At 48.8% G+C, this 21075-nt stretch overlaps 1 protein-coding gene across 1 annotated transcript; it reads left to right on the plus strand.

Annotated features, from left to right (window-relative positions):
- Nucleotides 1-885: 885 nt before the first annotated feature.
- Nucleotides 886-16172, plus strand: GPR139 (G protein-coupled receptor 139). The gene is made up of 2 exons (XM_055710430.1): nucleotides 886-1006; nucleotides 14664-16172. The coding sequence occupies exons 1-2, from the start codon at nucleotides 886-888 to the stop codon at nucleotides 15596-15598; spliced, it is 1056 nt and encodes a 351-aa protein (XP_055566405.1). The 3' UTR covers nucleotides 15599-16172.
- Nucleotides 16173-21075: the final 4903 nt, after the last annotated feature.

Below are 21075 nucleotides of genomic sequence, written 5' to 3' on the forward strand. Positions count from 1 at the left end.
TAACCTGCGCGCCTCCAGCCCTCGCGAGGGACACCGGAGGCCACCTCCTCAAAGGCGCACCGGGAAGGTTTTTGAAATGCCCACGGTCCTTCTGCTTTCCCTCACGGACCGACCGGCACGGCTGCCCCCAGCCGGCCACCCCACGCGTGGGGACATGGCGGCAGCGTGGCCAGCCCGGCTGCGCGGCAGTTTGGCAGATAGAAGCGCTCGCTCTGCGCTCGCTGCTGCCCTCCCCGCACGGCGCCATGCACGGCGCGGGGCCGCCGGCAGGTACCCCGCCACCGGGCCCTGCCCGCGGGCTGCCAGCCCACCGACTGGTGTGTCCCCCGGGGGACATCCCTGCCCGCGGGCTGCCACCCCACCGACTCCTGTGTCCCCCGGGGGACAACCCTGCCCGCGAGCTGTCACCCCACCGACCGGTGTGCCCCCCGGGGACCACCCCGCGCCCCAGCGGGATAGCGGCGGTGCGCCGAGGCTGCCCTCACGGCCGGCCGCGGGGCGGGCCGAGGGGCGCCGGCCGGGCCCCCCGCTGCTGCCAAGCGGGGCCGAGGGGCGCCGAGGCGCGGGGTCTCTGGCCCTCCGCCGCCGCCGCGCTCCCGCCCCGCACCCCCGGACCGCCCGCGCCGCTCCGCCGCCCGAGGGGGTGACGGGGGTGCCCGGGCAGGCGCCGCCGGGCGAACGGCGGCGAGGGGCGGCCTGAGGCGGGGGTGCCCCGCCCCGCGGCGGGAGCCGGGCTGGTCCCGCCCCGCCGGCTCCGCCGCCCCCGCGCCACGTGCCGCCGCGGGGCCCGCGCCGCGCTCGCCGCCGCTGAGCGTGTGAGGGGCGCGCGGGCGGCCCGTGCGGCGGAGCGAGCGTCGGCAGCGCGGCCGCGGGGCGAGCGGGTCCATGGAGCACAACCACCTCCACCTCCACAACGGCTCCCTGCTGGCGCACCACCGCTATGGCTGCGGCTTGGGATACGCACCTGTCGTCTACTACAGCCTGCTGCTCTGCCTGGGGCTGCCGGGTGAGTCCGCCGGGGACGGGGCGCCCGGCCCGGGGCGGGCGGGGCGGCGGGGCTGCGCGCAGCGCCCGCCCGAGCGTCCCCTGCCCGGCGGGGTGCGCGCCCCGCGGCGGCGGGGGCACCGGGGACGCGGCCCTGGGGGGATCCGCTGGGGCGGCCGTCCCGCACGCCGCTGCCCTCCCGCCGGGGCTCGTCCCCGCAGCGCGGCGGCCGCTCTGACTTTGAACTTGACATAGGGAGGCGCAGCCTGACGCGAAGTTTCTGCCATTGTCGGTTCGGCCGTTTGAAGACGAAGCGGTGCCGAGGGCAGCCGGCGCCGTCCCCATCCATCGCGGGCCGGCAGTAAGCGGCAGCGTGGCTGCCGGGTGTCGCCTGGCTCCCCGGGGCAGGGCTGGCCCTTCGGAGCAGGGAGCCCGGCCGGGGGCGGGGGGAGCGCCCTGCCAGGAGGGGGCCGAGGGGGCTGCCCTGCCCCGGGGCCCGGCCCTGCGGCTGGGGGAGCGGGACAGCGGGTGGCCGGGGCCAGCACCCGGTGAGGGCAGTGGCCATGCTGATACCGAGATCCCCGAGCGCCGGTACGGGGCTGGGAAAGAAGTCCCAGCTCACAGCCACCATCCTTCACACTTGTATGACCCTCAGCGAAATTTCCTACTTAAAAAGGGGACAAAGACAGTACAGAGATGCTACGGTTGAGAAAAGCGAGAGAGACCCCAAATGGGGGAGGATAAGATGTTTCGGGCTTGGGTGCGAGCACCTGTGAGGCAGCGCTGCCAGCACGCAGGTATCCCCAGCTCAAAGCATGGTACAAGCATCGCATCAGCCTTACGGAGACGAGGACCCAGCCGGTCTGTCCTCCCGGTGGGTGCTGCCTGAGGCTGGCAGCCGCGGCACGCAGGACCACAGGGAGCTGTTCATGCAGTGTCACTTCTGCAGTTGCAGGCTGGGCTTCAGCAGGCAGAGCTGCCACCCTGGCACAGCCTGGGTGGGCAGACATCGCGGCTGGCTCCCTCGGTCGACACCTCCATCCTCGGAGTAGCTTGCAGCGATACCAAGGACAAGGGAATGAGTCGGGAAAAAGTCAGAGCAATTGGATGCACCAAGGTTAATGGGTATTTCGAGGGTGCAACACAAGAGAGTTTGATTGTGTCGGTGTATAGCGATGCATTTAAAGTGCCACATAAAATGGCAAGCAGCAATGATAGTTAAGTCTACGATTTCTAAATGTTTCATTTCCCTTAATTATTTCTTCAAGCAATTAATGCATAGAAAATTTTTTAATCGGACACGAAGAGAAGCCTGTCTCTCAACAGCACACATACAATTACCATTCTGCATATGAATTGATGATATTCTTTGTATTCAGGAGGTTTTGAGTTTGTTTTTTTTTTTTTCTTTTCTCCCTGGCTTATAATTATAATTTGAAGACTGGCTAATAGTTCAGAGAACTGGAAAGTTAAGTCCTGTATTTACTCACAGAGGATGCGGGGCATAGACAAGTGTCTCTGCTCCACAGCATCGAGAAGTCTCAGCCCTGACCTGAGGAGACCCAGCCAGCAGGGATGAGGAGGTAGTTTCCTCTTCATTAATCCCTTAGGGGCTGCTTATATCTTCACAGTAATGACAAGTTCTGATTTCAACATCTGTCCCCTAGGACTGACCAAGACCCTCTCAAGGTTATCAGGTGAAGGAGTTGTGAAGCAGTCTGTGGTTAAGCTTGCCTTTGCGTGTCTCTGAAACGGGAAAGTCTTGTGTGCACAGGCAAGAAAAATCACTTAGTGTTCTACACATACTTGCACCAGCTCCCTAAGGATACTGCATTGTAATTACAGACCTAACACCGTCATTCTAAGAACATGGATAACATCAGTGCGTGATCCAAATTAGCAATAGTGACATGCATTTCTTGAGGGATGAGACATCAGTTGATTAGAGCAGCGGCATCAGTGAGAGCACTTAACAGAACTAGCCAAAGCATTTGTGGTGTGCATTGTTGCTGAGTTCAGTAGACTTCCCTCAGGTAGGAATGTGTCAGCTTGTTCAGTGCATGTTATCGGAGGATAACATTGGCACCAACACCTTAAAAGACTCTGCATGTCCAGTATGTATGCTGAATAAATGCACAGTATGCTGAGTGCATGAGAAATTTATGCTTCTCCCCCTGAGACTGCACAGAGATGAGAACAAGCTGGATATGTTTAGGTGAAGACTGAATGGCCAGGCTTCAATGGGGGTGTGATATGGGGTGACAGCAGTGCTAAAAAGAGCTTTTCATGTTTTAATTTGAAGCTGCTCTCCAGTTTTCTAACATTAGAAAATTGTAAAGGTAGCACACTTACTACCTGTTAAAGCCCTGAAGTCTGTGGGACCTGAGTGGGTAATTAGCTTTGCATGGTGCCAGTAATTTAAGAGAAACACTGTCTATTCTGTCCTCAGATGCAGCAGCAGTGCAGTGTTTTGCTGAGACTGAAACAGTTAACTCCTTACCACAAATCTTGGAGAAAGTGTGATGAGAGGAGAAACAAGTTAACTGTTTCTGCCTTTCCTGCTGTAGTGTCTGAAGGAAATTTCACTAACTCAACAACTCCACTTTGAGGCCAAGCGATGCCAGGCCTGATTGTGCCTGCAGAGAAAGCATCCTTTCCCCTCCCTTGTATAACCCAGGCACCTCAGCAATCCTGTTCTCAGCCGTGGCTCTTTCTCCCTCCCTGTCCAGCCAGGCACCAGAAAGTCTGAAAAAGGCAGATGAGAGACAGCGAAGTGAACTGCCTTCACCCCTGCTCTGGCAGCCGTGCAGAGAGGCAAGTGCCAGGCTGTGCCCTGCAAAGAAGGGCAACCACAGAGGCACCGCTGCACACCAGCCCTGCTGCAGCAGCTACCATGTGCCCGGGTGGCCACAACTCTGCCAGAGGTGATGTGCCTTTCATCAGCTGGGACAGGTTTCCTCCTTTCCCTCTAAGCAGAGGCTGGCAACACAGAGACGTTTTTTGAGATTTGTTTTGAGTGCAGATGTGCAAAGGTGTCCCGTGAGCGTGCAGTCCTGTTACCAGGAGTGTGAGTGCCCCAGGAGCAGGCTGCGTGGGACAGGGAGAAGCTGCCAGTGCAAGGGTGGGGAGCAGAGTGAGGCAGCAGTACTGGAAGTAGGGTCAAGCTCCCATTTAGGGAAGGGGTTTTATAATTTTTGGAGCCGTTCTGCAGCCCCTGCTCTGCCATCCCTGTACTCCCCTTGTCCATCAGTCAGGGAGGACCTCTGACGCACCTCCAGTTAGCTAGCTAATGGAAGCATTTCTTGCTTTAGCGAGAGAAAAGGCCAGAGAGAAGGTGTTGTCAGGTGTGGGGGAGGGGAGAAATTGCTTTGATTTGATCCGGGAGGGGGCAAAGAGCAACAGGTACCAACTCTCAGCCCATCCCTTTGCCAGTGAGAGCTGCACAGGGCAGCTACACCAAAGAGCTCCTGCTATGGTGGTGCCGGCAGACATGCCAGGAAGGTCAGGCAGAGAAGCAGCGGTGCTCACTGCAGACACCTGGCTCTGACCCCAATTCCTGCTTCATTAGAAGGTGCAGCAGCAACTGAGTTGCCTTGCATGCAGTCACCTTCCCTGTCGGGAGTATAGTGTGTTGTGGCTGAAAGGACAAAGTGGCAGCATTTCCTAGACCAGGGCCTGGCCCGATACATGCTTCCAGGGATTTCCTCCTCCTGACAGTGCAGAGAGGCACAGTAGAATCTGCCTTTCTTACTGCGTGATCGCTGCTTCCACTTTGCTCCCCAGTCAGTCACCTGCCTAGGGAGTGACTCTGCCGCAGGGGTCATCGCATCCCAGTGACACAAAGTGTAGGCCCGTACCCAGTACCTTTACAGCATCTCTGGGAGGTAGCAGACTCACACCAATGCCCCAGGGAAGTGCCACTCCAAGCTTTGAGAGCCTGTTCCACAATGTTTCTTGTATTTGTGCTTAAGGCTTCTGCTTAAAACTGACCACACTGATCTAAATGTAGATTCAGGACTTTGCAAGCTTGGAAAGGCAACCTGGACACCCTTGGGTGCTGTCAGCTGGAGGGTGAGAACAGGTAGTTTTCATGTCAGACCTGGTGCTGAACAAGGTATCATGGAGATGGAATAACCCAGGTCATTTAAAGGGCAGCTCTGCAGAGTTCACACTCAGCGGGCTCCGTGCAGAGGGAGAGAAGCTGTAGTCCTGACCTAAAGGAACGTGTAAGCTCAGCAAGGGTGCCTAACCTTTTCAACACACTGTGAAGAGAGGGCTAGGCTACACGTTACAGACCCTCGACTACCAGGTGACAGACCAGCTGTCCTCACACAGCAGGCCAGATACTTCCTAGGGTGTTCAGCTGACACACAGGTGTGTAACATTTGCACTGTGCCTGTGCAAACTGCAGAACAGTCACAGGTAAACTGAAACGATAGAGCAGTGGTCCTTCTGGAGCCTTCCCCTGGTATGCAGCTTGGAATAAGGCGGCTATTCGGGAGGCGTACAAGCCAGGGTCATTATCCCGGCAAGGCAGGTACTGCCGGTGGGCTGCGGGCTGAGCATCCCTGATCTAAGGGACATCCATGCAACAGCCCAGCTGTGCTCCCTCCGCTCCCCAGCAGTGCAGGGGGCACGAGACCTGAAGAGCATTGCTATCTCTATATGCTTACAGCTGCATCCGGGAAGGGGGACAGGTAGCAATGTTTGTTGATGACTCACATGGCATGTAATACCCAGTAAATACCAAAGCAGGCAGAAGGTAGGTGTACATACAGCACGCAGCAGTACAGAAGTGTGTCTGACCTGTTCTGGGTTCCTGCCATCTACTGCCTAGTATATTCTTCTGCAATCACAGTACAGACTTCTGATTAAAGAGAGCATTTCCAACACCTGAATAAATAGCCTTTCTCATAACAGCACACCTGAACAATAGCAGTGCTAAAGGGAGATCTGAAAATACTAGTGGGAGAATTGTTACATGCAGTTATGACCTTGAAAAAACAGCAGTCTTCAGCTGTCAGCTCATTAGATAGAGTTCACACAATGAGTAAGAACTGAACACTCCTGAGGCCTGATTCAACCCCCCTTTTATTCAAAGACCATACTTTCCCTGACTTAAAATCTGAATTGGACACAAAGCCAGTACATTGCATCCTGCTTAAAGGAGGACAAATAAATTGGCAGAACTTTAGCTCAGCTGTCGGAGCAACCGAAGGGCACTGCAGCACATTACAGTAGCACTGCTAGACAGAGGGGAACAAAACTGCTGCTAACATGTTTAAAATGAGTCACTTCCTATTGTAAAATGGATCCTTTTTCTTTAAGGAAAGAAGAATCATTATGAAAAATAATAGATTCATTACAGTGTTCCTGCACAGAACTGGTGACAGCGAGGCATGCAGATGGGAGCCATTTAGTTTGGTCAGTGTGTCTGGAGACTGTGGCCGCTAAAGCCTTGCAGCCTGAAAGGCAGCATGTGGCTGAATCCGTCCTAACGCAGAAGAGGACTTGATTGTGCATCTTTGAATGCCACTACAGAGTACAACTGCTAACTTTGGTTTTCTTCTACTACATCAGCAGAGAACAACACTGTCAAGGCTGTAATGATAACGAGGTGCAATATTTGGAAGGCTCAGTAGACTATGAAGTGCACAACCTTGCATGGCAGGCTGCTAAAATGGATTGGGAAGGAAAAACTCCAAAGGAGATTTTTCCTTGAAATGATGACACAAAAGAAAGAGCACAGTCAGTTTTCACGGTAGGTGGGTAATGCAGAGCCCCCAGTTGTTAAGTCAAGCCATTCAGAAGCACTAGGCAGTCTAATATCCTGCTGTTCTTCATCCACCCCCTTACTTAGTTCTCTCCTCCTCCTCCTCTTTCTGCTCCCCTCTGTAAAATGGGGGTGAATCAGCAGAAACAAGCCAGCAGGAGAAGGCCTTCAACAGCATACGTCAAAACAATTTGCTGTAGGCAAACAATGTGAGGAGATGTCCTGAAGTGGTGCTGGTGCACACTCTGCTTTCACATGCTAAATGCAGAGCAATCCCTGGCCACAAAAGCTTTCACCTTCTGTTTCAGATGGTCTCTTTGAGCCTTTAATCTCTTTTCCCATTAACTTTGAGACACCAGAAAAGGAAACAAAGCCAAAATTAACCCCTTGAGCACAGGAGACCCTTGCACACAATTCTGTTTTCGTTCTGCAGAATAAAGATACATATGTAAGGATCCTGAACCCCAGTGTCTGGAGTGCTATTGGTGCTGTTCTGGGGGTAACCTGATGGGAGGTAGTGTCGGGTTGCCCTCCAGGACACCAGTATGGTTGTGCAGAGGGAATGAAATAGAGGCAACCAAGTAGGACCAGAATTATCGGTACAGAAGATGGCCAAAAAGAGTCATATCCCTTTATCTATGGGAGAGAAGAGAAGCCTGCCTACTGAAACACTGAACACATCCTTTTCACTGAAATTGTTCTCTTCTACCACCCGAAACAGAGAGCCCCTGGAACGTACAGTCATTTAACTTCCCTGTCTTTTCAATCATATGGTGCATTGACTGTGCAGATAGGTGCACTAGAGGTTGCTTCTGGTTTCAAGACAAATTGCCTGTCAGTCAGTTACATCAGACGGATATTTCACAAACATTTGTTCATTCCAGGTGCATTTTCTTCAACGTCCAGACTAGCACACCAAGGAGTGATGTATCTAGTGTGGATGTGGTATATTCTCCGTGGGGGAAATAAAGCCAAACTGCAATGGTTTTACATAGTCTGTAATTTCCTGCATATTGTGTAAAATTGGCATAGTCTCTGAGAAACCTTGGCCATGGGGTTTGCAAGCATGAGCTCCTAGTGCATTAGCTAATGCTTTAGGAAGACATAAAGACTTTGTTTTTTTAGCAAAACCACAATCAAAGGTAAAATCCTCTTAATTATTCATGTTCAGTAAAGAATTTGTGCCAGCACCCTTATGAAATCATGTCTCCCTCCATCCTAGTCATCCCATCAAATACCTTTGGCACCTGCCTCAGTGCTTTGGCGTTCAGTATCAAAAGGGTAGAATGTTTTTGTCATCCTCAAGCTCAACTTACTCAGCTTGAGACCTCTTAAGCTTTGCTGACAGTCCACATTTAGAAGCCACAGACGCCTGCCAAACGAGACACCCGAGTTGCCTTGAAAATCTCCGTCCTGATACATTGCCTGAATAACCAAATTCCTTTCATGATTCCTGCATTATTTTGCAGATTGCTTTTTCTCCTCCCAGCACCTACTTCCATTAGAAAGCTTTACTGCTCTGGTAGCAAGATGTGAGGTTAACGATTCTGAGGTGTGAGTTTTAGACATTTTTATCCTTGTGTAGGTGCCTCTAAGACAGGCTTCAGGGGGAGAATGTCCAAGAGTCATTAGAGGCTTTCTGCACTGTAGGTCCAGCTCAGGAGAGGTGGACAAGGAGGATGAAGATGCCAAGAGGAGAACCAGATCCCTGTTGCATTTACACACGTGTCACCAGTGAGCACCTACTGGACCTCTCCACACCTTAGCCTGGCATTCCTTCTAGCCCATTCTCATGTTGCAGAAATAAATAGCCCTGTTTTATAAAGACCAGGGAAAAAAGCCTACTCAACCGTCTAGGAAAGCCAAAAGTAACACAATGTAATTGCACCTGTCTGCCAGAGAAGTTACTGCACTTAAGCCTGAGCGGTTGGCAAGGCTTGAAGTGAATACTGGCCGATGGCATCTCCACGCCATGACCACATCTGTGCCCTCCAACAGTGAGGAAGTGCTTTTGGCCTGATTAAAACCCTCCTCTGGCCTCCATGACCCACTCACGGCTGGTGCCAGCCGCAGAGCAGAGTACCCCATTCACCGTGTCCTTCCTCAGCTAATAAATACTGTCAGTGGGAAAAGCAGCCCCAGAGGCCAGATTTCATCAGCAGAATCTGGCCTCTGACACTAACTCTTTAATTCACTTGTCACTTCTAAGTGCAAGGCCTTGCCACGTTTTCTCTGGCAATCACTAACCCAGTCTCCTGCATATGGGGGCGGGGGGGGAAGTCTGAGTTGTCCTGGGCAGGAGCTTCATCATCCTCTGCCTCCAGGTTCACTTTCCCCCTCAGAGCTGGGTCTGCTCTGCAGAGCCTGTCCCTGCACATGGGATTTCTAAGCACAAGCCACACAAGAACCTTCCTATGAGGGATGAGATCTCTTCCAGTGGCAGTCCCGCATCCGTGCCTACCATAGCTTTTGTGATGCTCATTTTTTGACTTAGATCCCTCTCCATCCCCTGGGAGATAACGTGGGCACCAGCAGAAGGGGCTTTCTCTTCCGTTCAGAAGGACAGCTCTTCCCCCCGCCCTGAGGGTGGGTGGGTGCCATTTGCCAGTGCTCAGACAACTGAACAAAAAAAAAAATTTATTTTAAAAATCAGTCCTCACAGGAACTCTCAGGGAAGGAATAACCTGTACTGCACTAATTATCTTCCATAAAGTATCTCTTTACACTTCACAACGAGTTAAGGAAGGATCACAGAACACAATAATAAGAAATAGGAACAAATTTAGTTGTGAGCAGGTGCCGTTCGCAGAAGTTGTCCCCATGTGCTGTAGGGTTGAGTTCAACCCATACCGGCAGTAAGAGGGAAACATGCAGCTACCCTGTCTTCTTTTAAGGGCAAAACAGCATCCAAGGGTCATCTTTAAAAGACCACATCACCAGCTGTAGCCAAAATCGGTAATAAACATGCATTTACTTTGCCACAGCGTATTTTTTTTAAATAATCCCTGTTACGTACCCTCCATCAGGAATCACCCATTGTCATCATCTTCTCCAGAGGGCCGCCACACGAAGCGAGGGCTGAATGCCATCCTCGTCTCTGTAGGTGAATGACTGCGTTAGTCACAGTGCTGGGATCTGGCTGCTGGACACGGCCCCTGTCTATGTTTTAATATTTCCTCCTAGCTTAGAGGAAATCACCTATTCCTGTCAAGGCAAAACATCGCCTTTTTTCACCATATCTTTTTGGCATATTGTACTTGTAGTCTCAGAGTTTCTAAATCTAAAGAAGAGGTGTTACTAACATATTTTCTAAAGCAATTTAACATTACCCGTTCATAAACCGCCTCTCTCTGTGCCAGTCAGGTGACTAATGCAAGGCCTGCAGAGTAGTTTCGTACATTGCGTGATAATTTGTGGGGATCCTAGCAACAACTGTATTTGGTAAAAGGTGTCCATTATACTCGGTGACCTAGTGTTTATCACGCTCAGTAAGCAACACTGGTGGCTACTTCGTTCAGGTAGTTTATGGTGCCGAACTACTGAAGCACACAGCAGGCCCTATTCCCAACACAGCAGCACTACCGCGTGTGTTGTAAAGACTGTTTGGCTGCACAGGCTGCTGCAGACATGCAAAATGCTCTCAATAAGAAAAACCACCAAAGCCCAGAAACATGCCTATTTCTTCTTCTGACAGATACAATTGCTCCTGCTTAAGCTCACATGCAGTGATAATAGCCAGTGGAATGAGGTCTGCGAATGCCCCGCGAAGGCTGTGGTTAGACAGGCGCGGTTTGAGCTGAGACTGCAATCCATGAAACAAGAAGCTAGGGGGGAAAAATGTGCCTTCAGGTCACAGGCACTGCTTTGAGGAGGCACTGAACACTGCCTGGGCTCCGCAGGCAAGGCAGCACGGCTTTGGTACAGGGAGCAAACCCTAAGCCACTTGAGAACCAAGGTTACTCCTAAAGGCTGATCCCTCTGGGATACATAGGACCTCCAACGGCATGAAGTTCAGTGCTACAATTTGTACTCGGAAGCTGATAAAGTCAGAGGAGGTGTCAAATGAGAAATGTCAGTGTCCCGTGACAAAGCCCAGCTGAGTTAGAAGATTGCCGTATTTTGAGCAGCGTGGACTGATGGTGTTTGGGTGTCAGAGACCTTCAGATGCTGTGTCTTAAAGGCATCCTCGTAACTAAAAGGAAAGAAGGGAAACTACCATTTCTTACAATTGCTTTTCCTCGTCTGCTAGTGGCATCTCAAGGCTTCAGCCAGCTAGTCCCTAATCAAGCCCTGGTTCTCAACCAGATATTTATAAATTCAGAATACTGCACTGCAGCAAGTGACGCTGGCATAAATTCCCATCTGTCATCCCCTAATCAACTCCCAGCAAAGTGATCGATCTATTTCAAATTCAGATGATCTTAATTACTTAGCTTCTAGAAAAAAAAGAAACACTGCGAGAAACGGGCAGCATAACATCCAAGACAATTTAGGGTCAATGACCTATCCAGCAGCTGTAGCTCCATGCACGTTACAGTACAGACAGGTATTTTTATATCTCCAGCATCATCTCTGCCATAGTCCTCACCACTGAATACAGTGTTAGGGCAAGAATTAGGGTAAACAAGGTTCAAATGTGGTTGCAAATGCTCTTCCATCACCTTTTACTTGCAATAGGTAATATTTCCCCCCTGGAGAGCTTGTAGGGCACTGAGTAGGCACCCAGGAGTCACCAGGACACTGGCACAAGAACACAACTGTTCACACGCTGTATGGGGGCAGTGTTCCCACACATTTCCCATTTTACTAAGCTGTAGAGAATGTTTGAGGACACACCAAGGACCACCTTAATACTGGCTAGGAAATGGGTGAAGGGCTGAGACTTATCCATAGCTCATCTTCATTTTCCCTCTACAACATGCAGCAGGAGAAATACTCCCAAACCCTGTGCTGAGATACTGGCATAACTGGCAACTTTCTGCTGCACCCCAGTATATCTCTGTTTTCACAAAGTAAATGATACTACTATATTTTGTATCATCCAGCCAGAAAAAGCCCTAATGGGATCCCAGGGAAAGCATTTCCAATACAAGATACTGTAACCCTTGCAGAAAAATTGGATAGAGCTTGCATGTACTTTGTCAGATCAATTTTCTAATCTGGCTCACCAAGCAAAGCTCGCTGGCATTAGACAAATAACTTGCATTTCAGTACATGCTGTTACTACCGTTGCCGGGAACCCTAAGAAAGGCATCAGGAGAAGGTACAGAGGAAAGGACTGACTCATAAATCTGCTCCTGTAGGAAAATGGGGTTAGAACCGAGCAGCAGGACCCCTGTGCCTGGATATGGCATGGCTTCAGCATCCTCACAGGAGCTCCTCTGACAGCCAGGCCAGAGTCACCAGCAGGGACCAGCGTCCTCAAGCATCCCCCACGCTGCACGCTAGCTCCAGCTACTGCCAGAGGAGTGAGTCAAATCTAGAAGATTTAAAGAGGAGGTGAACCCCATGGGTCACATCCAATACCTGTGAAGCCAAGCCACTCAGCCCGGCTGGCCAAAACCAATAGTGGCTGCAAGTCATGATAAACACTCCAGCTTGAGGATTTCTTTGACAGTGCATCACTCACTGTACCTCCAGGGCTCATCAGCAGGCACAGAGGCATTTCCTAAGCAAGTAAGTGAAAAATGACACAGCAGTCCTGACTGTATCACCTTGTGTCTCCCACATCTGTTCTGAGCAGAAATCAATGCAGTTGCATCCATGTTAACAGAGGATAGAATTGTGAAAATTCCCCTGAAGGTGATTTGAGACAATACTGTTGGAATTGGAAAGATCAAGCCTTTTTTATTATTATTTGTTTAGGGAAGGAGTCAGTTGGCTGTCATATTTGGTGTAGTTTGTTCCAAGATACAGAATTAAATATAGTAAGTTAATACCAAAATAGGTGACACTTATGAGGACTATTACTCAAGATCATTCACTCTGCTGCAGTTCATTTCCCTGGTGGCAGAAATCTGCTCCCAGACAGCAGGCTTTGAAGGCATTTATCAAGAAGGAAGTTTTCTCCAGTGCCAAGTAAAACAGTTAAAAAAACCAAAAAACAAGCATCTCCAGTCGTAGGACATATATCCTAGGTCATCATTACCTCAATGTCAGCAACTTCCTTTCTCTCTGATTTAAAGGAATCCTTACAATTATTGTTGATTTGTTTTGGGAAATCCATCAAAGCTGGCAGAAATGTTTGAAGCACTGAATGCACAGAAGAGGTGATTTATAGAACACTTATGAAAATGTCAAATACAAACATTTGGCAGTCTCTTGCACAGTAAACCAGATCTCTGATTTTTAAGTACTACTTCAGGTATTCTAGCCAAGTAATATAAACTTCTGATGGGAACAATCTCGCCTGTCTCGTTCCAGCCACACCGCTAGTAGGAATAATAGGATTTATATTTTTTTTTGCCTCTCCAATTCAAGACTACACAGTAAGTAATAGTAAACTTGAGCAAGTAGTTAAAGTTTGGCTACACTTTAGTGCTCCAGGAAAGCTCTCAAGGACTGCAAGGGCTGTTTGTGTCCACAGTGGGGAGTTCTGCCTGGCCAGGGGCTGTGGGACTGAGCCCTTCCTATAGCACCCCTTATAGCACCGGTTCAGACAGCCGCTAAAACATATGTTTAAGTTGAATCACAGCTCTACAAGACCGAAGCAAACCAGGCAGCGAAACAGCAGAGACAGGACACTTCAGCACTTTGCCACAATATTATTTAAGTGTCATACTATGCATCTAGGTGTGGTTTAGGTGGTGGGTCTGTATTGTGGCCGGAGCGTTAGAAGCAGATGCTTCTTCAAGAAACTCGGGGATGTTTACACTTGGGCTGAATCAGAACATCCATCATGTCTGATGTGACCAGCAGGATTTCCTTAGAGGCTTAGAAGTATCACTTCAGAGGAAAATGCCTTCCAGTTGAAGGATTTCTAAAAAAAGTAGCTCTGGATAAGCAAGCAGGTCTTTGTGGAGCAAACGGGTTCAGTGGTGGGAAGGGAGATGCTTCCCCAGACTCCACCTGTAGGACAGTGGGTCAGACAAGTGAATTTATAGGATTTGAGTTATAGGAGACTCATCCTGGGCAGAGCTGAAAACTTTGAGTGCCACAAAGCACCTCCAGCTCTCGGGAGGAGCTGAGGTTGTGTGTTTCCCTGGAAGATCTCTCGATTGGGATCCCACTCAGGCAAGAGAGCATTACCTAATCCAGATGGCTTTGACTTCAGCTCTTTTTAGATGGAGTTCAAAACTAAAACAGGCAGGCACCATGAGTTGAGATGAGGAATAAAATGTCTCTGGAGAGCCCACCCTACCCTTCTCATTTGTCACTTTTTTAAAACAAGTGAGAAAAGCAAAGGGGGTAGTAAGAGACAGCATGCATGTGTGTGTGGTACACACTAATTTTTTCTCCTCCTGCTGCCTCCTTCTACCCCTGCCTCCTTGTGCATGGGCAAGGGTCCCAGCACCCCTGGCTCAGGGTGATGATGCTGTGCGCCAGAGAGCAGCAACAGAGCCAGTGCCATGAACTCACCACTACATCAGCTCTGGGAGGATGGCAAAGGGCTGCTGGACACCACCTAACCCTGGCTCTGGAGTAAAGGTCCTGACTTTCCCTCTGTCCCTCGTCCTGGTCTGCCAGGACACTGAGTGCCAGCGTTCACACAGGTGGGAGCAGGGCTACATGCTCCTGTCATTGCAGTGGCTTTGCTGAGAGACCCGGCCATAGCGTCTTCCTTTTGCTTTCCCGAACTTCAATAAAGGTGGTCACACTGCCAGATGCTCAAACAGAGCTACTGCAAGTGCTCAAAAAAGTTAGTGTTCCATCTTAATAGCCTAACTCTGCGTTTCTGTCTCCACAGCAAATATCTTGACAGTCATCATCCTTTCCCAGCTCGTGGCTCGCAGGCAGAAGTCCTCCTATAACTACCTTCTAGCTCTAGCTGCTGCTGACATCCTGGTTCTCTTCTTCATCGTCTTTGTTGATTTCCTCATGGAAGACTTCATCTTGAACAAACAGATGCCTCAGGTACTGGACAAAGTCATTGAGGTCTTGGAATTTTCTTCCATCCACACCTCAATTTGGATTACGGTTCCACTAACGATAGATAGATATATAGCTGTGTGCCATCCGCTAAAGTATCACACAGTCTCCTACCCTGCTCGTACTCGAAAAGTCATTGTAAGTGTTTATATCACCTGCTTCTTGACCAGCATCCCGTACTACTGGTGGCCCAACATCTGGATCGAAGACTACATAAGCACATCAATGCATCATGTGCTCATCTGGATCCACTGCTTTACTGTTTACTTGGTGCCATGCTCCATCTTCTTCATCCTGAATTCCATTATCGTCTACAAGCTGCGGCGAAAGAGCAATTTCCGACTGCGAGGGTACTCCACAGGGAAAACAACAGCCATTTTGTTTACTATAACTTCTATTTTTGCCATACTTTGGGCACCAAGAATAATCATGATATTGTATCACCTCTATGTATCGCCTATAAACAACAGCTGGGTGGTACATATTGTGTCGGACATCGCCAATATGCTAGCACTGCTGAACACTGCAATTAATTTCTTCCTCTACTGTTTTATTAGCAAAAGATTTCGCACAATGGCAGCTGCCACACTGAAAGCCTTCTTTAAGTGTCAGAAGCAACCTGTGCAATTCTATACAAATCATAACTTTTCCATAACAAGCAGCCCTTGGATTTCCCCAGCCAACTCTCACTGCATCAAAATGCTTGTTTACCAATATGATAAGAACGGAAAGCCTATAAAAATATCACCATGAAAAGGGCAATAGGTGGAGTTTCTGGGTGCAAGTTCTTTTCAAGTGGTTACATCTCCAGGATGTAATTTGCTGAGGTAGCTGTTTTGAAGAGTGGTCATTTGATTTCATTTCCCTGGGAGACCACAGGCAGATCAGACTGTTGGGAGGGAACAGGAGCACTTGATTTTACACGGCATTTTGAATATGCTTCAGAGTTCAAGTCTTAGCGTTCAGTCACGCTCAAGCGTTTTGCATCCCAGCACCAGTGCAGTCCAGCGTCATCCGACGGGGGAAGCCACAACAGCGTTTAATTACAACCTTTTAAAACACAACAACAAAACCTTACTTGACCATGCAGCTCGCCATCAACAGAGCGAACAGATGCTTTCATGTACTGCGGAAGGTGCCGTTTCTGGTGCGTGCACTTGCCAAAAATGACGTGTTGTTTCTGACATGAGATACCACCACATGTGGTCTCGCTGTCAAGACATCCTTGCAGGAGGCAGCCTGTGAGACAAATGGTGACAAGCCCTTTTTGGCTCATCTGAACAAGGCCAGGGGACTGATCTAGTACCTGTTGCAGCCTTGGCGTGGAAAGCAGTCCTGCAAGCTGCCAATATTCATACGTTTTAAGTTGTTATTTAAGAACATGACCGAGACAGGGGAGCTCGAGGGAGGGAGGGAGGTTTCTAGAGCCAAGAACAAAAGCAGCATCTTTTCCCAGCTATTTCAGTTATGGCATCTAAAGACTTTCAAGTGTGAGGCCAAGTCCTGCCTGATGCAGAGCTCCTATGGTAGCTGCTCCTGTGAGGTTTGGAGTGATCACAGCCTTCAGGTTCCATCTTAAGCAACAAAGATTCTCAGTTATCCCCCATATTCTGGCCCTTGGGGTTTAACATATAAAAACCTCAACCTAAGAGTTTCTCCTGGCAGATTATACCATCCTATTGCAGATTTGCCATTTAATTGCTAAAAAAACCCCATACTTGTGAAAGAAATCCATTAAATACCCAAAGCAGTAAAAACATAGATCAGCTTGGACTAAGGCTTTTAAATATTTACCTTATTTAAAGTAGCTTAACTTCTCTTCCTTCACACTCAAAAACCAGCATCCCAGCAATGCTGAGTGTAGAAAGTGAGGAGAGATTTACAGGAAGGCTGAAACCGTATTTCTTTTAATTTCTCTCCTTTTCATGTCTTGGCACGCGGTCTCTCAGAGCCATGCACCACAACCTTCTTACATCTACATCGGGCACTTACTGCAGCCTTACCGAAGCGAGCGCAGACTGCCTCGCACGGTGGACACAAGCACAACGTGGCCAGCAAATTCAGCCTCCCAGTAACGGCAGAGCACTAGCACTGCCTTTGTGCCTGTGCCCTGCAGGGAGCCCGTGGTGCATCGGGAACTAAGAGGTTCCCTGAGAAGGGATCCAGGCAGTCCCCTTTTGGTGGGATCAGGATGCTGAAGGCATCTCTCAGAAACCCATGGATGGCTCAGCTTTGGTGCGTTTCCCCTAAGAAATGCCAAATCTGCCAAAGCCCCACTGAGGACAACAGCCTGGTTCCCTTCTGCCACACAGGTTGCATTTACACACCAACTCGTACCGGTGTCCCACAACAGCAAAGCACACGGCAAGCCCGAGCATGCCTTCCCCAGGGGGGGAGCAGCAGCAGGAGGCACAAGCTGTGAGGAGCAGGACCCCCGGCAAAGCCAGCTCAGGCATGGAGGGGATTTCTCGGGAGAGAGCCAGGCTGCTCGGCTGGTCAGGAGCACTGGGACGGGGTGCCCAGCACCTCAGGAGGCACACACCACCCAGTCCTCTCCCACCAGCACAGCATTTGGGAGAGCTGCTCAGCACTCCTGCGAGGTGCTGGAGCACCCCAGGGACCACACTGGTTAGAGCAAGGAGAGGCACAGGTCTGCGGAAAGGGGGAGCTTCCAGCAAAAGCTGCCCCTTCCCACTCTCGTCCACCGAGGGGATGCTACCCCCCTAAACCTCCCCAGATTCAAAGGGAAATGAGAACCCCCTCATCCTGTAAGCTGCTTGTCCCTGTGATCTCAATAAAGCTCCACACTTACTTGCAATAATGAAGCTCAAGAGGGATGCTCAGCCTTGCTGCATCTGTCATGGCAAGGTTAAAATTCCCTTCCCCCGTGTTTTACAGAATTCCACTTTGTGGCCATGCCTTCAACCCTCCTCTCAGAAACCTCTCTCTGATCTACGTCAGTCAATAGTAACCAAAGTTACCTTATGAGAAAGGTACTGTTTGTTTCATTTTGGGAAAACACTGTATTTATAACTTATTTTTATTCTGATTTTGTTATGAGGAATGCTTGTCTGAGTTACATGTGAATGAGTCCGAAGTGCAATATCTATGTAGATAAGTGGTTCATTTTTGAGAATGTATCTATTGAAAAAACTATTTATACAAGAAATTCACTATTCTACTTAATATAATAGTAACCTTACAGAAAATAGTGAATGTTTAGGGCTTTTATTTATTAAAAACATTCAATTAAGTGCATGGCATATGCTGCCATTCACATGGTGTGATTTATTAGTTTTTGTAACATAATGTTTATCCTGCAAACTAGCAGTGTCATCTGATTTTTCCTGTCCTGACAATGTATTTTTGTAAATTACCATATTTAAACAGAGTCTTTCTGTGTGAATATTTTATTTCCCACTAAAAATAACCCATCCAGTTCCTGTAACTTCATTTGAAAAAACTTGCAATCCTTTTCCATATAATTTTAGAAATGACAAGGTGCAATTTTCATGTACAGTGGATTGGTCATTTTATTTCTGATAATTTAGGGCTTTAAGAGCTTACTTCCAAACCCCCTCTAAGTCAAAGGGAAGGTTGCTTGCGGGTTTTGTCGTTGTTTTTTTCCAATCCTCGTCAATTTAGGAGGGCTTTGGATCAAGGTGTATCTTGTTAACAGACATTTGAAGCCGCCTTAGAGTCCAGTTTGGATAATAAATCCTTGACTTTTTAGTCTGCCATACGGGAGCTGCTGTTGATAATACTTGCCTTATTTTTGGTTGTGCGAAGCATCTTGCAATGACTGTTGCTAATTAGCCAATGTCTTGCTGTATTATTCGTACCTCCTAATTTTCCAATAGTCAAAACTTAACCAAGCACATATAGCATCATTATTTAGGGAAAAAGTATCCTGGAGACAAAACCATCTTTGTTGTCGAGATGGTCTTTTGTACTCTATTTAATTTATATTTCAAATATCTACAATTAGAAGAAAAATAAGCTGTGAATGGACAGTTTTACAATTACTTATAGGTATATGTCCTTGAAGACCACAGCTAGGAACAAAATACTTTTTAGATGAGTTGCTGGTATATAAGATTATGGGACCTATCACCTATTTAAATTGTGAATATTGATATTTTCATAAGTAGACAATATATTGTGTTTGACAAACATGTTTGTATTATAATAAATTATGAGATGGTGCATAACTTACTACTGTGTTTGGAGCTACTGTTTGATCTATAGATTCTTCTGATATAATTTTGATTTATAGGTACTTAAGATTACTACAAATAAGACCAGTCCTTGGCAGCTATTCGTCAGTAAAGCGTGGCCTTGGATTATGGGTGTTCATTTGTTGGAAGAAATTCTGAAATGTAAGAAGTATAAATTATTACTGGCCCAATTCTTCATTTTGAACCACAGTCCCAGCTGCTGTGAGTTTAGCTGTGAAAGTCCATGGATCCCTATCCCTAATACCAACAGGAATGTTGGACCTGAAACTGTTGACCCATCCAAAGCAGGTGTGACACCAGGACACAGGGCTGCTGCCCCCATCACTGCAGGTGGTGAGATACCTGGGCAGGCTGGCCCACAAGAGCAAAACACGTAACCCCAGTTCCCACCACCGACCGACGACAGCTGATGGCATAGGCTTTCCTGCAGACAGGCTGTGTCAGTCACAGGAGTTGGGGAAAATGGGAAAAGCGGCAGTTGGATTCATATTTGTGATATTAAAACTGAGCAGAGAAGGAACTGATCAGTGTCCTGGAGGTCAAGAAATGTAGGGTTAAACACGTGGGAGGAGAGGGAGATCCAGGTGATGCCCGACCCACTTGCCAGATCTCCCTGCTGTAACAGATTTTGAAGGACAGCATCACAGAGAGACAAGCCAGGGGGAAAGGGGCGCTGCTGGAAGGGGCAGTGTCAGATCTGATGGAGCTTATCAGAGTTGTTCCTTACAGAAAGAGCCTGGGATCTGCCTGTCTCAGTACTTTCATTAACAGACACGGTGTGAGAAGTACTGATGAAGTGTACAGATTATTAAAAAAGGCATTGTACTGCCAGCAGAGGACTGAAGGAAATGTATTTAATGTAAAAGCCAGGTGACCTTGAAGATTGAGGTGATAAAAATGGGATGAATTCAATAGTAATAAACACAAGGCTCTCCGCTTGTCTGCCTATAACAATACATTTGCTATAAAACCTCAGTAGTCAGAAACAACCCAGAGCCCAGTTGTGCCAGCTGGGCTTGAATGATGATGAGTCACCGACAGAAAGCAGCTGAGAAAAATCCCAGAACTGAAATCACAGACATTTCTAAAGATACAGCACAGCATTCATTGCATTTTACAAGACTTCATGTGCCATACGCATAGAGATATACATATAAAAGGGGATAAACAGCAGTAGAGAAGAACTCGATAAAGACACAGTGCTGGAACAAGAATACGAGGTTGTGAACTTTCCTGGGGTAAATTTGCCCTGGAAGTTAGAAGACAATATCTAACTACCAAAGCAGGGAGGCTCAGCAAAAGCCTTTCCAGCAGCCCAGATCTCCCCGCTAGTTTTAAGTGGAGCTTGGTGGGTTCACAGACAGGATTATGAGACGAGGCAGCAGGTTAGATCGGGACTGTGCATCCTCGGAGCTGGTGTTCCCACACCACTAACCTGCACCAACCCCCTGCACCTCCAGGGCAGCTCGGCAGGTCCCAAACTCAGCTGGAAGGGCAGCAGAGGTGCCCCTGAGTCTGTGCACCCCACTGGGGCTGCTTCAAGGGAGATGGCCAGCACGATGCCATGAGAGCCACCAGCTGCTCAGAGCAATTCCTGCGTGTGGCCACAATTCCCCCAAGCAGCACTGGCTGGGGATGCTACAGACAGAGGAGCACTGCTAATGCATTCCCCACTGAACCCATGCTGACTTCTGCCTCAGCTGTTCAGTTCTTTAAAAGCCTCTTTAAAGCCACCAAGCAGAGCAGAATGAAAAGCAGGCTCACACAGACTTGGGCTGTTAAATAATAATCCCACTATTAGCAGGCTGGGGCTGGATTTGCAAGATCTACCTTTCTGACAGCATGCAATTAATTCCCAGGAGTTGCCAGACACAACAAGGGGGTTGAAAGGCTCCAGCATTTTGTAATAAATAGGCATCACAAATGAATTTACTATTAGCTTGCTACAGTGGACCAAAGACACATAAATATTTATTACAATTACAAAATTGT

Source organism: Falco cherrug, chromosome 4, assembly GCF_023634085.1.
Source record: "Falco cherrug isolate bFalChe1 chromosome 4, bFalChe1.pri, whole genome shotgun sequence".
Lineage (NCBI taxonomy): Eukaryota > Metazoa > Chordata > Aves > Falconiformes > Falconidae > Falco > Falco cherrug.

What these genes read in the sequence shown, in the direction of transcription:
- GPR139 (XM_055710430.1), top strand. Translation starts at nt 886, where the DNA reads ATGGAGCACAACCACCTCCACCTCCACAACGGCTCCCTGCTGGCGCAC. An exon ending in GCTCTGCCTGGGGCTGCCGG is followed by an intron (nt 1,007 to 14,663) that starts GTGAGTCCGCCG and finishes CTGTCTCCACAG; the next exon opens with CAAATATCTTGACAGTCATC.